General features: G+C 41.0%; 1 protein-coding gene across 1 annotated transcript in view; it reads left to right on the forward strand.

Moving 5' to 3' along the window:
* The first annotated feature begins 2383 nt into the window (after window positions 1-2383).
* Window positions 2384-21542, forward strand: part of LOC141489514 (acid-sensing ion channel 2-like) — a 67112-nt gene continuing 47953 nt past the window's right edge. The window contains exon 1 of the mRNA XM_074190096.1: window positions 2384-2942. Within this exon, the coding sequence (XP_074046197.1) occupies window positions 2384-2942 (559 nt within the window). The remainder of the gene's footprint in view (window positions 2943-21542) is intronic.

A 21542-nucleotide genomic window follows, 5' to 3' on the forward strand; every position in this document is an offset into this window, starting at 1 on the left:
GGGGGTAGCTAAGTGGGACAGTGGATAGAGCTGAAATCAGGAAGACTCATGTTCATGAGTTCAAATCATGACTCAGATGTCTTAGCTGTGTGATCTTGGGCAAGTTATTTAACCCTGGTGCCTCAATTTCCTCATCTGTCTGATGAGCTGGGAAAGGACATGATAAGCCATTCCAGTGTCTTTGCCAGAAAAATCCAAAAGAGGATCACATAGAGTTGGACATGAATGAGATGGGTGAAGAACAAATCCCCAAATTCCAAATTGGCAATAAGGGCTATCACAAATATCTTATTGGAGTGTATATGAGTTCAAATTCATATGAGAGAGAACTTTCTGGTTGGTTCCTAGTAGGAGTGTTATCACCTTCATTAGATTAATAAACATATATTAATCATACAATGACACTTGCTGCTTTCAAAAAAAAAAGACTGAAAAACATCCTCTATTTGGACTGTCTTCAGAAAAAGAGTGTCTTGCATCCAAGGCACTCTAAAACAGATCAAAACAAGGGAAGAAATGCTTTCAGCTGCTCTTCTCTATCCTCAAATGTCTTTCCAAAGCTGTTAGTAAGGTCTTGGAGACAGCTACAAGGGGAGTTGAAGCCCCTAAAGGAATATCAGATCGGATGAGAGAGAGGGTTTCAGATTGGCCAGCATGGGGGGGCATCCTGTATTTCTTTCTAGGCTTGGCAGGATAGCCACAGGTTGACTATTTCATCTATCTGTTTCTCTGTCCCTTGGGAGATGACAAAGATGCAGGAACACTTTGCCAGGACTGTCTCCATTGACTTCCTAGTCTTGCCCTGGCATGGAGCAAGTCACACCCATTTGCCAGCTGGAACTTGATGCCAGTGGAGTGTTGGAAGCCCAGAGGTCAAATCAGAGCCTCATCCCTCTCTTCAATCCACAGCTGTGCTCCCATCTGGTAAATCCTTAGGAAAACACACACACACACAAACACACACACACACACACACACACACACACACACATACAAACAAAACACACATGCAAGCTGAGCACATTAAGCCTACCTGGAGCCACAGCTGTCACATTCTTTTTCAGGTACCACCTCTTCTGCCAGATACTTAATGGAGATTGGGGGACCACCTGTTGCGATTTCTCCTGCAATGAGGGGGAGTGAGGAGGGAGAACCTGACCTCTCCAAATGCTAGAAATATAAGTCAGTTTCTTCTTTCCTGAATATAACAGGACTTTGAACTATTCTTTTGTAGCCCCTTTCTTCCAAAAATCCCAAAGAAAGAATCTTTTCTAGTAACAGTGTGATAATTCCATCCCATCCCTCAACTTCGATTCAGTCCCCTGGCAAAAAGGCTAGATAGAGCCCAAGCCTTCCACTTAAGCAAGCATCCCATGGACCAAATCAATGAAGTGCTCACTTTGGGTTGACTGCTGTCCATCTCAAGCCTGGAGCCATTCAGTTCTCGGGGGGGGAGAGGCAGAAAGAGGACAAAATGAAACTTTCTATCTCCATAACCAGAAATCCATCACTCTCCTTCCCCACCTCCCCAAGCTGCTGCTCAGGATTGAATGACTCTAGCTAGGGTCTTCTGTCCATGGTTCTGATTATGGGTTGGGCTGATTTTTTTTTTTAGCCTCTTGCATGCCTCTCTCAGCATCCCTAGATCAGCAACCCTCCTTCGTCTCCGAGGAGGCTGCCTGCTGGTATTTGGAACACTGCCCATCAGAGGAAGCTGGGTAGGAGGGAGGGAGCCAAGGAATGAGCAGGGAAAGGAACAGGGTTCCAGAGTCCAGAACAAGGGGTGGTGGGGAGGGGGGTAAGGGGGGGATAGAGAGAATCCAGTCAGTCTCATTGCCTGCCGAGGGCTGTGCTGATGCTCTGCGGTACATCAGCGCATCCAGGCTGACATCCCTGTAGATGCTTAACATAGGGCATTATGCTCTGGTTAACAGGCTGGGAGCTGCTGAGAGACTTGTTTTAAGCATTCTCTCTAGCTTGCTTTTAATCTTGTCTCTAGTGGTGTGTGTGTGTGTGCAGGGGAAGGACTTTATTTCCATTGGCTAAGCCCTCCCTTCCCACCCACATCTCTTCCACATCACCTTGGTGTCTCCCCCAAATAAAACCAGCCCTCCTTATCGCACCGAGGAACGAGGTAGAGTTTGAATGGATTTTATATAAACACTCACCCTGCCAAGCGACCGCTGAGCTCCCAGGATAAACTCCCAGCATCTGGCCTGGTTCTCTCCTTCTATTCCCTCCCCCCTCCCCTCCCTCCCACTCCCCTACCCCACTCCACTCCACTCATAACTAAGGGTTTAAGCATATTCAGGGAGATTCCAAACTCTCCCTCTCTCTAAATCCACCAACCTGAACTCAGTTTCAGGATTCCAAGAAGGTCCCGATGGATCTCAAGGATACCACCAGTGAAGGCAGCCTGCAGCCATCCAGCATCCAGATCTTTGCCAACACATCCACTCTCCATGGCATCCGACACATCTTTGTGTATGGGCCCCTGACCATCCGCCGCGTGCTTTGGGCCATGGCTTTCATGGGTTCCTTGGGCCTGCTGCTGGTGGAAAGCTCGGAGCGCATCTCTTTCTACTTCTCCTACCAGCATGTCACCAAGGTGGATGAAGTAGTTGCCCACAGCCTGGTCTTCCCCGCCGTGACCTTCTGCAACCTCAATGGCTTCCGCTTCTCCCGCCTCACCACCAATGACCTGTATCATGCCGGAGAGCTGTTGGCCTTGCTTGATGTCAACTTGGACATCCCCAATGCACACCTAGTTGATCCCACCGTCTTGGAGACCCTGCGGGAGAAGGCCAATTTCAAACACTACAAACCCAAGGTCTTCAACATGCGGGAGTTCTTGGAGCGTGTTGGACATGATCTGAAAGATATGATGCTCTACTGTAAGTTCAAAGGGCAGGAGTGTGGTCATCAGGACTTCACCACTGTGAGTAACTTGGTTTTCAGTTCTCTTTGGGGTTTACTTTTTCTGGTCATGAAAGGGGCTTGGGAAGCCCAAGTAGCGTGGTTTTGAGGTCCGCCAGCATGTCAGAGCAGGGCAGCAGGCCATGCCTAGAGCGAAGGCTGTAAGCAGGGGCAGGCTGGTTGGGCAGCCACCTGAGTTTTTCAGAGTTTGGCTTGCTGATGATCAGATCTGTGGAAAGGAGAGCAGCCTGCTGAGTTCCAGTTTGTGTAGTCTATACAGGAGAGAGAGCTGGAGGTCAGAGAACCCTAGATCCAGAAGAATCTCTGTGGCATTGCATCTCTGGCTATGTGGAGTTGGCCTTCTACCCTGAAGAGTCCTGAACTAGCTATCCAGGAGCCCCTCGGTGGGTGTCTGAGGAGTAGTGTTTCTGTAGAGCTGATGTAGTGGCTTCTCTCTCTCTCTCTCTCTCTCTCTCTCTCTCTCTCTCTCTCTCTCTCTCTTTGCTTGGAGGTGGAAACAGTCAGGAGGCAGCAGGCACAGGCAGAATCAGCTGGAGCTTCTGCATGGGGGTAGGGGAAACAGTGGGAGAACACAGAAGGAGAGTGGCCTGGTGATGAGGGACTGGTTCGAGTGGCATCTCTGGCTTAGGACAAAGATGGTGCTGAGATGCTGAAATTATAAGGGTCCTTGACTTTCTTGTCAGCATGGAATTTTAAGCTTGACATAGGGGGAGAGGAGAGAACAGGAGAAGAGAGGAGTGGAGAGGAGAAAGAAGAGGTGAGGGGGAGAAAAGGAGAGGGGAGGGAAAAGGGCATCCAGGTCTCTCTCCATCTGCTGAGAGGTTCAAATGGAGGATATTCTCCAGTACGTTTGGAGAGAATTTCCAGACATGGACTGCAACGAAGGATGCTCACTTTAGATCTCCTCTGAGGGTGGAGCAGCTCTGACTGGTCCCGGAGCTCAGTCTGATGCCTCTGTATGTCCTGTAATGGAACAACGTGATAGGAAGAAGAAAAAACCAAAAAGCGGTGGGCTTGGAAAACAGTGTTGGACTGAGAAAGAGTACAGAGCTGAATAGGCTAGAAAGTAGAGGGGGGTGCTTCTCGTGTTCGGGAAGGTGATTGCTGGAGGGGGAGGAGGAAGGCAGAGGAAGGCAGGGATGCTATGGAGGGGGGAGTGGATATGGGGGGGAGGGGATGGCAGAGATGAACTGTGACTGGAAAACATCCTGATTACCGTGGTAATAGACTGCCAGGCATCTGTTCTCAGAATAGGTCACTGGGAAGAAAGCTGCAGGAATCTCAGGGAGCCGAAGCTGGTCAGAAACCCTTTCACTCTCTGAATTGCCCCCATTCTGAGGGTTGTCTTGGGATTTACCTTTGCAGTGGTCCTTGGGCTGAACTGGGCAAATCAGAAGCCTTAAGAGTCACCATGCCCTGAACTAAGATTGGGGCTGTCTTTTTTGGACAAGAAGTGATTGAATCCGAATGGGAGGGGATGCTGTCACCAGGATTTGTTCTGGCATCCAAGGTGTGTGTGTGTGTGTGTGTGTGTGTGTGTGTGTGTGTGTGTGTGTGTCTGTGTGCCTGTGTGTCTGTGTGTGTGTATGTGTGAGGGCATTCTCTGATTAATTGAATGATTTCCTCCTTAAAAACCTTACTTGCTCCCCTTCTTCCCCTGGTGCATCTCTTTTCCTTTTCTTCCCCTCCCCCACTAAGTGACTGGCTCAGACTCCCCAACTGCCAACATTTTGATCCTGGATGGATAAATATCTTCTTTCGAACCACCATAGTTCTTTTGCTAAGAGTACTTGCCGCTTGTAGTCTCTGATGCTGGAAAAGTCCCCTGAATCAAGTGACTCACTAAACCCAGATAGATTCCTGAGTCTTGTTTATTGGAACTGTGAGAGCTATTTGTATTTTAGTTTCTGTTTTTTTAAACAATTAAAGAGAAGAGAAAAACAGGAAAAAAGATAGCATATTGTTTTTCTAAAAATGAATGGGATACTCATGTAAGTCTGAGCCAGGGCAAAGAAGATTGAGTTTGGATATTTCTTCTAAATCCAGAAAAAAGAGAATACAACACACACAAAATCTATTTCCTGTGACTGGGAGGAAGAATGGAAAAAATCTCTTCTCCTCCCAAAATGAAAAATACCATGTGTTCAACTGAGACTCTCTCATGCCTTATGCCTTAGACCAGTATCATAGTAAAGTTTAGTTTCACTGCTTTCATTCAATTCATTTCCTGATGCATTGATATGGGTGCATTTGCCTACACATACCTGCTATTATTGTTCTGTCTGTGTGGACATGAAGGCTCAGGAGAGGGAAAGAATGAAGGATTGACTTTCCAAAAATTTAAGTAACAGGTGGTGATGGGTGATGGGCTGGAGCTCTGGAAAATCTCTGAAGACTCTATGTGAAATCTGTGACTTTTTTTTGAAAAAGTAGATCATGTTCAATCTATAGGAATTATTTTTGGTGCCCTGGACAAATGTCTGGGTTCTGAGCTATGTGGAATTGTTTTAGTTCTTGAATTGCAAAATGACAGAAAGTTATGGTTAAGACCCTTGATTGACTTTTCCCCAGATGGTTTCTGAGCAAGGAGACATCAGCCCTTTCTAGTCCCTCCCTCCTCTTCTATTCCCACAGAGCTTCAGTTGACCACAGTTGGTATCCTGGATGTGTTTCACATCCCAGGCTGGGTTTTTGAGGAAATCATTGATGGTTTTGGTAGTGGTGGTGGGTAAGGTGCTCTATCTAATGTTTGTGAATCTTTCAGGTAACTCCCCTATGGCAAACCTATAAGAACCATATATTAGGATTTGGGAATTTATCCAACTTCATATCAATCCCCCACCCCATGACTTTTTCATCAAAGGGTCACTTTTCAGGGCCCAGGAACTAGTTAAACATGCAAGACGAATGCAAGTAAGTAGTATCAAATCAGGGTGAATAGAGATTGGTCAATTGGTATCATTTCCTCTTCTCTACTGTCTGTGTGTGTGTGTGTGTGTGTGTGTGTGTGTGTGTGTGTGTGTGTGTGTGTGTGTATGTGTGTTTGAGTGATGTCCTGGGGGATGGGGGTAATGCAGTGTCAGAGACCCCTGTCATTCACACTCTTACCTCAGCTTGCCAGTCAAGGAAGCTCCTGCTCTTTCCTCTTTTAAAATGAAGAAAAATAAAAAAAAAGGTGAGATCAGAATTACAGGGAGAAGAATGGTTTCCAGCTCTGCCTCATGTTCAGTGTCTCTGCTGAAACCCTCCCTTCTTTAGAGTGGTTTATTTAACAAGCTCAATCTGGGTTTTTAATATGCTGCGTGGCTTCTTTCTCCTAGAGATAAAACTGCCTTATTATAGAAGTTAAGAATGGGGGAGGGGGATGTCACCGACAGAACTGGCTTCTTTTTCCCTTTTTCCCATAGAGATTAATCTAATGGCATTACTAGGGTTGAGAATCTAGAACAATCTTTCCTCTTCCAAGTTCATGACTGGTATGCAGTGAAGTGTATAATGTCCCTTAATTAGCAAATGGTCCACAATTTTAATCAGAGCTTGAGAAGGATGTTTATTCAGGCTTAGAAGTTTCCAGAAAGATATAGACATAATGTAGATGGCTCACACACATACAAAGAGAGGTATGTGCATACATACACAGCTACTCACCTTTTCAGATACACCAACTGATCTCAAATGTGCCAGCATGCATCCCTCATGGACAGTCAGGTGCTTTTTTCATCTTAGGAATGGACACCCAGGATTGACTGGGAGGCTGATTGGGATGGCCAGAATTCCAGGAGGTCCTTCTTTCACTGCAATATACACTTACACAGCAGTCACCTGCTATTGGGATATGATGGAGAAGTGTGTGTGTGTGTGTGTGTGTGTGTGTGTGTGTGTGTGTGGTGGGTGTGAATGACAGAGGGAGGGTCAATACATCCTATTGATGCTTATTTTCACCATATTATTTGGGGTATAGTCTATATCAATATCTATTGAAGCTTTGTGCATCTTTACTCAAAGACTGACAACATCCATGGGTATATTGGATCATATGATCTTAGTGAGAAGTAAGCCTAAGGTGCTTTGTTGTTTGTGGGTCCCTTACTGAAGACTATTTTGGGGAGAGTTGTGATTGCCCTTGGACTTGGAGTCTACACATCCCTGGAGTTGAATTTTTCCTTTGGGTGTGGAATAGGCCTCTCCACAGATACTTCTATATAGAGACCTTTTTAAAGTATAGATTTATGTGTATACATGCATTCAGAATATACACCCACATAGCTACTATATATAGATACATAGTATCTATATATATAATATGTGAATATAGTTATATATTGCCATGGCAGAGGGACATATATGTAACATGTATAGTGTGCATACACACACATTCACACATGTGTATGCATGTATGCGTATATGTAGATAAGTTTGGAGAGAGAGAGAGAGAGAGAGAGAGAGAGAGAGAGAGAGAGAGAGAGACTCCAGTATGGTTATAACTATGGCTCAATGCTGAATATGAGTCTAGGGAACAGGTACATGATTTCTATGTATATGAAATATGCATCTAAGGGTGACTGAACCTCACAGGCATAAAATGTATTTTAGGGTCCCCAGAAGGAGAGAACAGGTGAAGACATGGCTGGTCATTCATTTCCTCCTCTGCAGTTTTAGTTTATCCCCTGAGGAGAGGAAAGGGATTCAACTTTCTAGGGCAACTTCTGAGACAGAGATTTATAACATTTCCATGGATGTTACTAATATTTCAGTTAATTATCATGATCACCTCTAGGGCTCCTTGGCTGAAGCATAACAAAAAATGAATAGAGGCAAACTGAGTGGAGAGAGGGTTTTTGAACCCCAGTATTTAAAGAGGGGTCTTCAAAAGTGGAAGACAGCAGGGACATAGTGGTGAGTATCCAGGAGAAGGGTATGACTACCATAGGTCCTTGGGAGTGGCAGCTCAGGGTAGTCAGGCAGAAAATCACAAGGTATGGAGCACTTGAGTGTTTGAGGGACTATAGAACCTCCACTTGGGAGAAAGTGGATCCTCAAATGCAAGCCCTCTGGAAAAACGAAAGCAAACCTCCATCACCTTACCCTGTGTGGTTGTTTCTTGGTGATAAGTATTAGGTCTGCTTATTTTTGGCTAGTAACTCTATTACCACCTTCTCTTCTCAAGGACTAATTCTGGATTTGAGGGGAGGTACTTTCCTAATCTACCTTTCAACTCTCCAAATTAGGGACAATCTGCAACCCACCATAATTATGTCTACCTATTGCTTGCATGACATGTATTCATTGATTATAACACTCCAGTCTTTAGATATTGGTGTTCTGGGGATGTGATTAATAATCAATATACATTATTAGGTGGGGAATCTATGTTAGCCTTCCCTTTTCTACACAGATTAATTCCTAGGACTTGATTTTCTTCACAAGGAGGGGAAGAGGTTGACCATTTAGGGATTAAAATATCTTGGGTCACGGCTTTCAGAAGCATATCTTAGGATAATGGCTAGAAAGTGTATTTCAACCTCTGGGATACCTGGGGTATTCATCTCTCTCTAGCTTTTAGGGTGAGACTTTTCTCCTTCTCACTTCATGGGATGGAATGAGGAGATAGGTTTTGAGATTCATGCCATGCCACTCAAAGTCCCACTCCCAAATTCTAGCTATGCATTACTTGTATTTCCAATTGTCTGAATTGACTCTCTTACTATAAGTCCATTTCTAATTTCCATAGAATGTATTTTTCGCATTGCCATCTCTTAGAACTCTTAATCCTTAGTCTCTAAGACCCCTTAGTTCAAATCTACTACCTTAAATTCATTCCTGATCCCATCCTTCCCTCAACTGCCAGTGGCTTTCTCTGTATTACCACCTTGTATGTATTTTGTAAATAGATTCCAATATGCCCACATATGTATGTTGCTTCCTCTGGTTAATAAAAAAGGTGCATTAAAGACAGGAATCATCTCATTTCCATCTTTGCATCTCCAGTGTCTAGCATGCTATATCCCCTAAGCAAATAGTAGGTAATTAATGGTTATGCCCTTCGTTATTGAAGAAGACCAAAATAACATCACTATGTTAGAACTGAGTTACAGAGCATTCAACTATATGGCTGATCAGACCAATACTGGCTTGGGATGCTCTACCACAGATCAGGCACAAATAGTCCATTGGAACAGTTGGATGATTACTCTTAAAATTATATAGCTAACATTTCTCTTAAGCTGCTTCCATGCAGCCTTGTTCATAGTGCACAATTCCCTTTCTGATGAGGGCATACCATGCTGGCTGGTCCTGTGTAGGTGTTTCATAATACTGGTTGACTGATTAGTTGATTGAACAAGCATTTGTCATTGATTTTGGAGGGAAGTAGTGGTTTTGAATTCAGATGAGTGAGAATTACCCCTAGGTGAGAAGATCAGGGAAGGCTTCCTGAAGGAGGAGGCCCTTGACCTCAAACTGGACAATGAGTAGGTGTTATCAACAAGTGGAGATGAAAGGGGAAATCATTTACTGTATTAGAATAAAGCCATGGAGAGGGTAACAGGGGGATGGTAACAGGTTTGGGGGAAATAAGCAGTTCAGTTTGGCTAGAAGCACTTAAATCATACCTTTCCAAATTTATCATCTTCATCATGTTCATTGCTGGTCCTGGGGAGACAGAGGCAAATAACACCACTAGTAAACTTTTGAAATATTAAGAAATAGAGATGAAGAGGGATGAATGAGATTATGCCTGGATAAGTGAAGAGGAAGGAATGGATATAAGAGATGTTCTGACAGGACCCTAGGGCATGTATTCTAGGAAAATAGATTGGGAGATACTCTTTTTGCCATCAGCTTCTGAAGTCAATTGTGCATGGACAGCAAATAGACCTAGCTCTGTAAAGATTCATTTTGGCTTTGTCACATCTATATTTATCTAAACCTTTAGAGAGCAGATTTATAATTTGGGGAGCACAAGCCAAAGTTGTTATCTATTATCCAGAATTTAGACCTTTCAGACTAAGCTCAAATCATATTTCCAGACTCAAGAAATTTCCTCTCCTCATTTCCCTCATTTCCTCTCCCCCCATTGCCTTCTCCTCTCCTCTTTCCTTTGGATTTTTCAGGGTCCTTGTCAAAAATCCTCAGACAATTTGATGTGACTGATCTAAGGGATACAGTCCTGCTTTTATGTTGTCTCCCAATTTAGACTGTAAGCCATAAGAGGGCAGAGACCATTTCTTACTTTCCTTGTATTCCCAGGGCTAGTGCCTATTAGATTTTTAATAAATGCTTCTTAACATGATGTGATTTGATTTACATGGCTGAACAAATTCTCATGATTCTTGGTGATGGTTATTTTTTTTGATGAAGTAGTATTTGGGGGAGCAGGCCTACTAGGAATGGGGTCTTTTAGGACTGGTATTCTTTATGATGCCCTAATGGGGGAGGAGGGAGAGAGGGAACAGAAATGGAGCTTGGAAGAGGATCAACACCAGGTTCCAACTGCCTTCCAACTTTCTGAGAGATGGTCCAAGTTATTATACAGACCACTGAGCCATCTGTGACAACGTTGCTCTATCTTTTGTAATAATGATAACTTACATCTATGAAGTATTTAAAAGTTTACAAAACACTTTTCTCCCAATAATTCTATGAAGTAGGTGTTTTAGAATCTGTTATGCTGTTCATCTAAATGACAGAAAAGTTCATGACTGAGAAGATGGTTCTGATAACAGTATGGACTCAGTTAAATGACTTTTCTAGGTTGCTCAACTAATATCAGAGGACAGATTTGAACTCGATCCCTGCTGATTCCCATCCCAGACCACTTCCTATTATACCCTATTGATCCCCAGTATATCTTGCAGATGGAAGAATACAACTGGTTGGCTGAATGCCTTTTTCAGAAAATTTCTATTTTAGCTTTTAGAATCCCTCACTCTGATGGGGTAGAAGGACTCCAGGAAAGTTACTATAAAACAACCTTTCATTGATTTCTATTATCAAAAAAGGGAAAAAAACCAAGATAAATAAGAAAACAAAGATTTCACTTTGAGCTTCGTCTCTCCAGTGCCTAGCAAGTAGCAGATGCTTAATAATTTTTTGTCGATTACTTGATATTTTCACTGAAAATAGTCCCAATAGGCTAAATTAAAAACTTGGAAGGGATGGGTGTGTTATATAATCTTTATGTGAATACTTATTGGGACTTCAGCTTTTTCCTAGATATCCCAATTTACACTATTCCACTTGCAAGTTAAACTCATGCTCACAGTCTTTTTTCCATTTCTCATGTCATAGGAATTTCTAATATACCTAGGGATTCCCTGACTCCTTACATACCACTTTGAGAATTCTCCACTACTTTTGTCTGGAGTATCTAATAGAGCTTTGTTGCAATAACAAATGCTTCCAGTAGGTGCCACCATAGAATATATGTAATAGAAAGTGGTAGTTGTAGTTGGTAGTGGTAGTGGTAGTGGCAGAAGTTGTCCTTGTAGTAGTAGTAGCAGTAGTAGTAGTAGTAGTAGTAATGGTAGTAGTTGTAGTAGTAGAAGTAGTAGTAGTAATAATAAAATAGTAGTAATGGTGATGGTGGTGGTGGGTGATAATATTAGTAATGATGATGATGATGATGATAATTCATACTTCTGAAGCACTTTAAAGTTGGCATGGGACATTCCGTAAAACAACCCTGAAGGGCAGGCATTACTATTTCCCATTTTCCACAGAAGAAACTGAGTTCAGAGAGATTATAGGACTTGTCTATCTATGGTCACAAAGTCAGTTAATGTTCAAAGTTGAATGACAGACCCTAAGCCTAGGAATTCTTTCCATGACATCACACTGGTTAAATATTATTAGCAATTTGAACGTTTCTTAAGCTCCAAGAGATACAACAAGAATGTGTTCCCTACTCAATTGGTTCTCCAATGTGATTTTCTATATACTAGTCTTTTGACACACTAGACTTAGACACACTAACTTCTCAAAATAGACTAATCATGATGATCACTAGATATTTGCATAGGATACTACCTACCCTCATCTGAGAAGCCAGCCCTGACTACCTCTCTTTTTCTTTAGTAGGAGCACAATAACTTTGTTGAATTGGATTGAAAAATTCATAGCATGTGGCATTAGCCTGTCTATTAGGTGGGCTTTACCCTGAGCTATATTCCCCAGAAGACTCATTTTTTTGCCTGCTAAAAGCTTCAGCACTTCTCCCTCTAGTCATGTGCTCATTTCTCCAGCTTGTTTCCTATTGAGAAGGAACTCAGGGACCATTGAAATTTATACTCAGTAGAAAGGAGGCATGAAACAGATAGGAAATGCACTTTTCTGGATTTATTCCCCCAATATAGCTAGATGGGTGACAGTCAGCATATACTGCCCCCCCTTCCCACTTTAACGTTGGTTTCCTCATCGGCAGAATGATAGGATTAGATCAGTGATCTCTTAAGCCCCTTCCAGTTTTATGCATCTGATATAATTTAACACAATCAAGGCGTATTTATTTATTTATTTATTTGATTTCACATTTGTTCAGTGAGTGCAACTGAAACAGGAGCTTATTGCTGAAGAGGAGGAAATTGACTTCTTTACAGCAGTCTCATTGAAAGTATACCTACCCAAGTGGAAGCAAAATCAAGATGATCAGATCACAGATTTCAAGCTGAGAGGAACCTTAGAGAATGATCTCCTCATTTTGTAGATGAGGAAAATGAGGCACAAGTGGGTTAAATTTGTTCAAGATCAGACTTAGATTTGAACCTAGTCTAGGTCTAATACACTTGAACCAAGCTAATCTCCCACCAAACTGAACCGCCATATATAAAAATATAGGCCCATGAACTTTGAACTCAGGTCTTGCCTGCTGATGGAGGAAAATGGCAGAGCCAGTTCTGCCTGATAGACAGGAAGATAGAGCCTAGTAGCTGGAAATCTCGAAGCATTGCTTCTGTAGTAGCCATCCGAACTGGTTGCTACCACCAGCTGTGTCTCCTTTCTGAGATCCTCTAGAATTCTCGGTAGAAAGAGAATATGATATTATCTAGCCTACTTCTTAGTGGTTTGAATTTTTGAAGAAAATGAGAAGGAACTCCTCTTACATAAAAAGGTAGATAGTCCTGCCTTAGGGTATGTGGGGTGAGGAACCAGAAAGTCCATAGGTTAAGTAAATAATCTTCTATAAGCATAAATTTGACTATATCCTCTCCTCACTCCCTCCCCAATAAATTCCAGTGGCTATTATTTCTAGGATCAAATAAGAATTCTCTATTTGGCTTTTATAAACCTTCACAACCTGATCCATTCCAACCTTTTTCAGGTCTTCTTGGCATTTACCTTCCTTTCCAAGTATTTTGTGTTCTAGGGATACTTTCCTTGTTCTTCTTACATAGGACACTGCATTTATATTCTTTTGAAAAACCTCAAAGGTCTGTGGAACCCCCTCCCCCATACACACCCCTACTCTTTCCATTGTACCATACCTGTTGGATCTGACACAGACGATTGATTTAAAGCTGAAAGGACCCTTAGGTTCCAAGGGTTTCTTCATTTTACAAATAAGGGAACTGAGACTCAGAGAAAGCAAATGATTGGTCCAAAGTCACATAAGCAGAATGCTAGGAATAGAAGGATTTTCTGGAGAATTTTACCATTTTATTGGTATCTTTTGCAGAGATAGTGTGATATAGTAAATAGAGATCTGGGTTCAAGTGTCACCTCTAACAAGCTGAAAAGCAGAAATGAATGATCCAAAGTCATATAGACATAATCCTAGGAATAGAAGAACTTTTTTTTTTAAATGAACATTTTATTGGTATATTTTGCAGAGGCAGTGTGATATAGTAGGGAAAAAGATATGGGTTCAAGTCTCACCTCTGATTCATATAGACAGGCTGGGCAAACCACTTTTCCTTCTCAGTGGTTGGGGTAACTCTCTGAGATTATAAATTACAGAGGTGCCAACTGGCATCGGTAGAGGAACTTCTCTATACCAAGGAGATAATGGAGCTAGTCCATATGTTTTGACATTATCTTCCTTTTCAAATATAACCTTGCCCCTTCCCTCAGTGAATCATTCCTTGTAATAAAAGAGAAAAAAAGAAAAAGAATTCGACAAATGATCAACTGTGTCTGACAGTGTATGTCATGCTCCTTATCCTTCTTCTTCCACTTCTGCAAAAAAGGGAGGAAGGTGCAATTTCTCCTTTCTTGTTTGGGGTCAAGCTTATGGAGTTCAAGCTAAGTAACTGATCTGGAATTGAAACCAAAGATCTCTGGTTTCTAATCTTCAGCTCTTCTCCCTTCCCCAGGCTGGATATAGGGCAGTTTTGTGTGTCCCTGGCAGAGAGATTTAAGTTCTACTAGCTCAAGGAATTGGCATGTGGCTGGCTGAATGGATGCCGCACAGCAAGGAAACAGAGTGGAGCAGGCCAGCCACATTTTGTGCAAGCTTCCGGGCTCAGTCCCAGGAGCTTTGGAAATGCAGCTGTCCTGGCTGTGGGTCAGAATCCCCAGCTTTATTTTTTCCTGGAAGGGGATTAATAGTGGTGCAAAAGGCTGGTGAAAAAGCTGAAAATTGGCACCAGGCTCCATGCACATGCTTCTGACTGAACCAGCTAGGTGATGTTGTACATAGAATTCCATACTTGGAGTTAGAAAGCCCTGAGTTTGAATCTTGTCTCACTTACTAGCTCTGAAAAACCTAGGTAAGTCATGTAATCAATGGTGGCCTTGGTTTCTTCATCCGTAAACCAAATATAAGGTTGTCACAAGATTTAGAACTAAATTAAAAGACTCTGGATAATTCATTTCTTCTTTTTGAATCTCAGTTTTTTTTATATGTGTAAATAAATGGGAAGGTTGGACTGGATAACTTTTCAGGTACCTTCCGGTTCTAAATTTATGCTTATGATTTTAAAGTTTCAGATGTCTGCTGCCTTAAAGTCAAAGTGTCCTACACATGGAAGCTAGTCAAAATGAGAATGGGATGAGGGTTCTTCCCTGTTGTTACATTTCATATCAAATCAATCCCAATGTGACAGACCACATCAGTGGGGATCATTGATGGTTGCAAAGGATTAGGTGGGAAGAGGTCCTTTACTAATTGTGTTCAAGTTGGATTGAACCCAAAGGACCAGGTGAAGGACTCTGGGTAGGAGCAATGTCCTATCCCCAAAAGAATGGATTGTTCAATTATTTTTATAACCACGATACTTAACCACTTTACTGCTGGGAGAGACCCATTTCAAGGTTTGGGCCACATATCAAATTGTTTTCTTCCCTAGCAGAAAAGGAGACTTGTTTTAGTGACCCCTTTCTAGGAGAGAAGGAAATAGAAAGCTCCTAGATGGCAGGATATTGGGCTACTGTAAAATTCAGAGACTACAAATTGATGACAAGACACTATTTAGAAATTACTTGATATTTTACCTCATATATCCTATAAGTACAAAGTTGTTTATTTATTTCCTCTCTCAGTAGAATGCAAATCCCTCGAGGGTAGGACTGTGATTCCAGTAGCTTTTCACTGTTTCTACAGTATTTAGTACAGAATAAGTTATACAATAAGTGCTTAATAAAAGTCTAGAGGGAAACATACTTTTTGAATCTTAGATATTGTGGGAGCATTTATTAAGGGGAATAGTCATTGGATTAGTATTACTACCAGAATGTTTAAAGATTCCTAAAGAAAAGAACTGATATAAACTTAATTTGGTGAATACTCAGATCAACTCTAATAGCAGAAATCCTATTTAGTAGAAATAGTAGAAAAATTGGAACCAGGAAATTTCTACCTTTATCCTGACTGTGATCCTTATTAGCTATGTTATTTTTCTAAGTTTCAGTTGGCTCAAATGCAAAATAGAGTTAATAATGTTAGTGCTGTCTATTTTCTAGGGTGGTGGTGAGGAAAAATGCATTAAAACCCTTAAGTATTATAAGAAAAAAAGGTTGGCTTTTCATTATTACTATCATTTTTTGTTATTATCTCATCCTTCTCATATACTTCAGAGAGTTTAAATAGAAACAGTCCTGGGACAAGTAGTTGTCCTGCTATTATTCTTCATTTGCATTATTATATTCATTCCTTTCATCTCATATTTAGTAGAGCTCAATTAGAGATGGTTCTGGGTCAGGTTACTATCCTACAATTTTTATTTCAGGTTTAATTTTAGGTAGATTGTTGTACATGTAGAAAAAATTATAACCTTTTGTAATTCCACAAAAATATTGGGACTTAATCTTGTCTTCCGTAGGCCCAATTGAAAGCATCCTCTGTGTGATTCCAGTAGCAGACTTGAAGATGGGGATATATAAGCATCACCTGTTCCCACATAATTTGAATTTCTTTTGCTAGATCCTAATATTTTGAATATTTACCCTATAGTTTGCAGATTATGAATATTTAATCAGGTCATACCTATGAACAACATTGCTCCTAATTGTTTGCAAGTCAATATTATATGTAGATGATGTCAAACAATGGTTTTAGCTTATAAACATTCTCTAAAATTAGCACAATTTAATTATTGAATTCTCAAGAATATTTAAGTGTTTATATTTATTACTTAGGAATTTGTAAGTTGGTGTTTTATGAAGAATATAAAGTTCCTGGTATGTGATTCTGATCATTAGGTTGTATCTTTTAAAGTGTTTGGTTTTGATTCTGTTGCAAACTGCAATGACACATGTTGCACTATTTATGCCATTTCCTTTCAAAATCTGCATTGGTCTATAAGTCTGGGTCCCATAAAAATGTATATTACTTTTGATCATTAATATTTTCTCATTCTTTAAATCTCATGATGATGATGATATTAGAGTGTTTTAAAAAGACATAGAGGGGATAGCTAGGTGGCCCAGTGGATAAAGCACCGGCCCTGGAGTCAGGAGGATCTGAGTTCAAATCGAGCCTCAGACACTTTATTTTACCTAGCCGTGTGACCCTGGGCAAGTCACAAAACCCCATTGCCTTGCAAAAACAACAAAAAGACTGGCATATAAGATGGAGAAAGTAGTGGATACTGGCAGATGGAGGGTGGTCCTGGGTTTCCTCCCTTTGTGTCATCATTATGGAATTTGTGCCTGAAATTTGTCCAAGTTTGTGGCTTCTGCTGCTTTAGAAACCATATGGCAAGTCCCTGGGGGGAAAAAGTCAATGATGAAAAAGCAGTATCAGGTCAAGTTAGGCCAAAAAGCATTACTGTGTGCTGGGGTGCTGTCCTAGGTGTTGAAGAAACAAGGTAAGACAAACACAGTTTCTGTAAGTGCTGACAGTCTAAGTGGGGAAACAACATGTATAGTTAAGATATATACATATTAGATAGAAGGTAATTAAGCACTGCCTAGCTTAATTGTACAAGCTAAGTAGAAATAGTAGCAAAATTGGAAACAGGATATCTCTACCTTTATCCTGACTGTGATCCTTATTAGCTATGTTAGTTTTCTAAGTTTCTGTTGGCTCAAACGCAAAATGGAGTTCATAATGTTAGTGCTGTCTATTTTCTAGGGTGGTGGTGAGGAAAATGCATTATAAACCCTAAAGTGTTATAAGGAAAAAAGGTTGGCTTTTTATTAGTACTGCTATCTTCTGTCCCAAGAGATGAGTGTTTAGGGTCACAGGACAAACAACCTTGGAATATTAGGCAACAGGAATCCTTCATGAAGGACAGGATCTCTTTATCATCCCTCTATCAGTAGGGTTCTTTCCTTCCTCTGAAGTCTCACTATACAAGAAAACAATATGGATTACAATTTCTTACAAGAAAACAATATGGATTACAGTTACTTCCTTTCATTATAAGTAATATGAAAGTAAGGGCATTGACTTATGGGTATTTTCATTGTCTACCTAGATTGTCTAACTAGATGTAGTCACAAAATTTAAGAGTTGGAGGAGTTACTATGTGTAAGTCAATCAGTGGCCATCTTGGTCAACTCATAAAATAGAGAGATCTTTACTTTAGCATTCCCCCAACATGGTCATCTATCATCTACTTAATGATCTCTAAAGACGGGCTCTCTTGAGGCAATCTATTTCATCTTTAGACAGGTGCTCAAAAAAAAGTGGCTGCTGACTGACGATAAATAAATGAATGATGTGGAATGGACAGATACTGACTGACTAAATGTATGAATGATTTGGATTGGAATGTGTTTACTGGAAAGAGCACTATATTTGATATCAAAAGACTGGGATTCACTCAGGTAGTCTGCCATTTATTACCTATATGACCTCAGACCCATCCTTTTGGGTCTCTGGGTTGTAGTTTTCCTCATCTTGAAAATAAAACAGTTGAACTCAATTACCTTTAAAGTTCTCTCCAAGTCTAAAACCTATAATCTGGTGGCAGAATGAAAAGTGTTTGCTGTACATTCAATGGGAAGGTCATGGTTTTGTCCCATCCATAGAGTCAAGATGTTAGATACCCATCTCCTTCTAGCAAGTTCTGCAAGGGATGCTGAGTTCTAAAATCTTAAGAACAGCAGCATTTTCTCCTTCTTCCTTCCTTGGAACGCTATTTGTTGACTCTTTTCTTCCCTGACCTTGTATATTATCTTATATCCCCCGAGCCTGCGAGGTATTTCAGGGACATTTTAAGTGATGATTAACAAATGCTGAATTATGGCAGCAAATCTCTGGGAGCTCAAGTGACATTCAAATGAATAACAAGTGAATTCATTGCTGTCAAGGCTACTACAATGAACTGGGATTAAGCAAACACAGGGACAATGTTTTCAGGGAAGCAGCTTGGCTGAGCTACAGGGTTCTCTAGGATAAGGGGTTGTGATCTCAGTTGGTAAACACTCCCTTTCAAGCCTGTACAGTATTCTTAAACCAGAGTCCCTTGAGGCTTATCTTTAATCCTTTGGGAGAACATCACCTTTCTGGGTGTGAAGTGGGTTAGAGCACTGGCCTTGGAGTCAGAAGGACAGGAATTTGAATCCAGTCTCAGACACTTACTAGCTGTGTGAGCTTGGGTAAGTCACTTAACCCTGATTGCCTCACATCCAGGGCCATCTCCAGTCATCCTAATTCATATCTGGCAACTGAACCCAGATGCTCTGGAGGAGAAAGTGAGACTGGTGACAGCACAACACCCCCTCACTCAAGTCCAATTCACGTGCATGTCATGGCATCACCTCCCCGATGTCATGGTCTTTTTCAACAATGAAGGACAAACATTACCTTTCAGCCATACCATAGAAAAAGGAGGAAGGTGAGGCACTCACCTGGAAACTGATCTCAGTGATGGGTGAGATCATTTTTTTTTCTGTGATGACCAAAGCCTAGATAATGATGTGTGATATAAGGCAGCCTAATAGTGTGAAGAACAAACTGGATTTGAGAGTCAGAAATCTTAGATTTGAATATCGTGTCTGACACAAGATGTGTTAGTATGGGTAAGTCATTCCCTTTTCTGAGTCTTAATTTTCTTACCTGTAAAAGAGGAAAAAGAAATATATGTATTGTCTGCTTCACGAGCTTGTTCCTTGGTAGTCAATCACTCAGTCAATAAACATTTATTAAGTACTTACTGCATACCAGACACTGGTAATTTCTGAGGAAATAAAGAAAAATAAAAGAGTTTCTGTTCTTGGTTCACAATATAATGGGTGGGATAATATGCAAATAACTAGGTACAAAACAAAGCATTACTTGGAAATAATCAACAGAGGGAAGATGCTAGAATTAAGAATTGTTGGGAGAATGGGGAGAAGGGTAGTTGATAGCACACACTGCCAGAGAAAGGGGAATATGTGTCATTTTTTCTTCCTTGTTCCAATGAAAATAAATGTCTCCTGCAATTCCCCCCCTCCCCCAAATGAAAAAAGGACTGGAAAAGTGGAAAGAGATGAGTTCAAATTGTATCTCTGTTACTTATTGTCTATGGAACTATGGGGAAATTACTCTGTTTCTCTGGTACTCAGTTGTCTTATCTATAAGATGCAGGGATTGAATAAAATTGGATACAATATCCCCATCCAATAATAAGATTTCTTTCAGCTCTAGTTCCATGACCTTGTAGCACAGGTGTTCTTAATCTGGGGTAAACATAGATGTCTATGAAATTAGATGGGAAAATAAATATTACAATATATTTGCTTTCCTTTTTAATCTTATGTATTTTATGCAATTTAGAAACATTATTATTTTGAGTCTATTGACTTCGCCAGAACACCAAAGGATTCCAAGATACAAAAATGGGGGGTTAAGAACCCCTGCTGTAAAAGAGATATGATATATAGAAAGATAATATATGAAAAGATCTTTGACAAACTTAGAAAGCTATGTAAATATTGGATGATGATGATGATGATGATGATGATGATGATGATAATAATAATTTGGGTTTGTAGAGGGAGGTTTCTTCTCAAGTAAAGAAACCACATGTAACACTGGATTTATCAAACCTATTTACTGTCATGAGTGATGATGATGATATTTCTCCTTCATTCTCAAAGAAGACCATGACACATCAGGGAAATGATGCCGTGACAAGCATGTGAATTGGATTTGAGTGTTGTGCTAAGTCACCAGCCTCACTTTATCCTTCAGAACCATCTGGGTCCAGTGAACAGATATGAATCAGGATGCCTGGAGATGGTTCTGGATGCAAGGCAATCAGGGTTAAGTGACTTGACCGGGGTCACACAGCTAGTAAGTGTCTGAGGCTAAATTCGACTCCTATTCTCCTGATTCCAAGGTCAGTGTTCTATCCACTGAGCCACCTTGCATTCAGCTTAGCATTTCTTTTGGCCTTTGAATTGGGATAAGCTATATAACCCATCATCTGCTCTGGGCAGAAAGGACCATTCTTCCTGCAGTGCAGAAAAATACTAGGCAAATAGCTGCAGCTTTCAGTCACGTTATAACTTATCCTGGGGTCTTACATCTATGGGGAGTCTTATAAAACCTAGTTTAAAAAAAACAGAACCCTTTACTGAAAGTGAGGTGACACAAGGTGACTGCAGAGATGTCTTAATATATTTATTACAGGGAAGGCAAAAAAAGTCACAACCTACAACCCCTCAACTTTTAGCATAACAAAATGAGGCACTCCCTAGGAAGCATTACTGAGTCTTCCAGGGGAATCCCTCAAATTGACCAAACTCTTGTCATGCTCACAAACAAAAGTTGTTGTTCCATCATTCTCAAAGAGGACTCTGACATCAGGGAGGTGATACCATGATACCATGATATCCAGGTAAATCGGATTTAAATGAGAAAGGGCTAGGCAAAGTTGCCAGTTTTTCCTCCTCCAGAGCCATCTGGGTCCAGTGACTAGGTATAGATTAAGATGACTGGATATGACCTTGGATGTAGTAGGAGATCCTGACCTTTTGAGGCTAAGGTTCTTCCAAGATTTCAGATTTTTTGAGGCAATGTCCATTCAGTGATTAAGACTAGGTAAGAAATGAGGCAGAGAGTCAGGGCTCCAAGATCCAAAGACTTTTGCCTTACCTACCCTCATAGTTTTTTTGTAAAAAAAAAAAAGTATTCCTGAGTCCTTAAGTCACTATAGAAACCAATCTATAGGAATACAGGCAATCATACAAAAGGGAGAGTAGGCACCACTTCTCTTGGGGAATGGTGGTGGGAG

This window comes from Macrotis lagotis, chromosome 5 (genome assembly GCF_037893015.1).
Source record: "Macrotis lagotis isolate mMagLag1 chromosome 5, bilby.v1.9.chrom.fasta, whole genome shotgun sequence".
Taxonomy (NCBI): domain Eukaryota; kingdom Metazoa; phylum Chordata; class Mammalia; order Peramelemorphia; family Peramelidae; genus Macrotis; species Macrotis lagotis.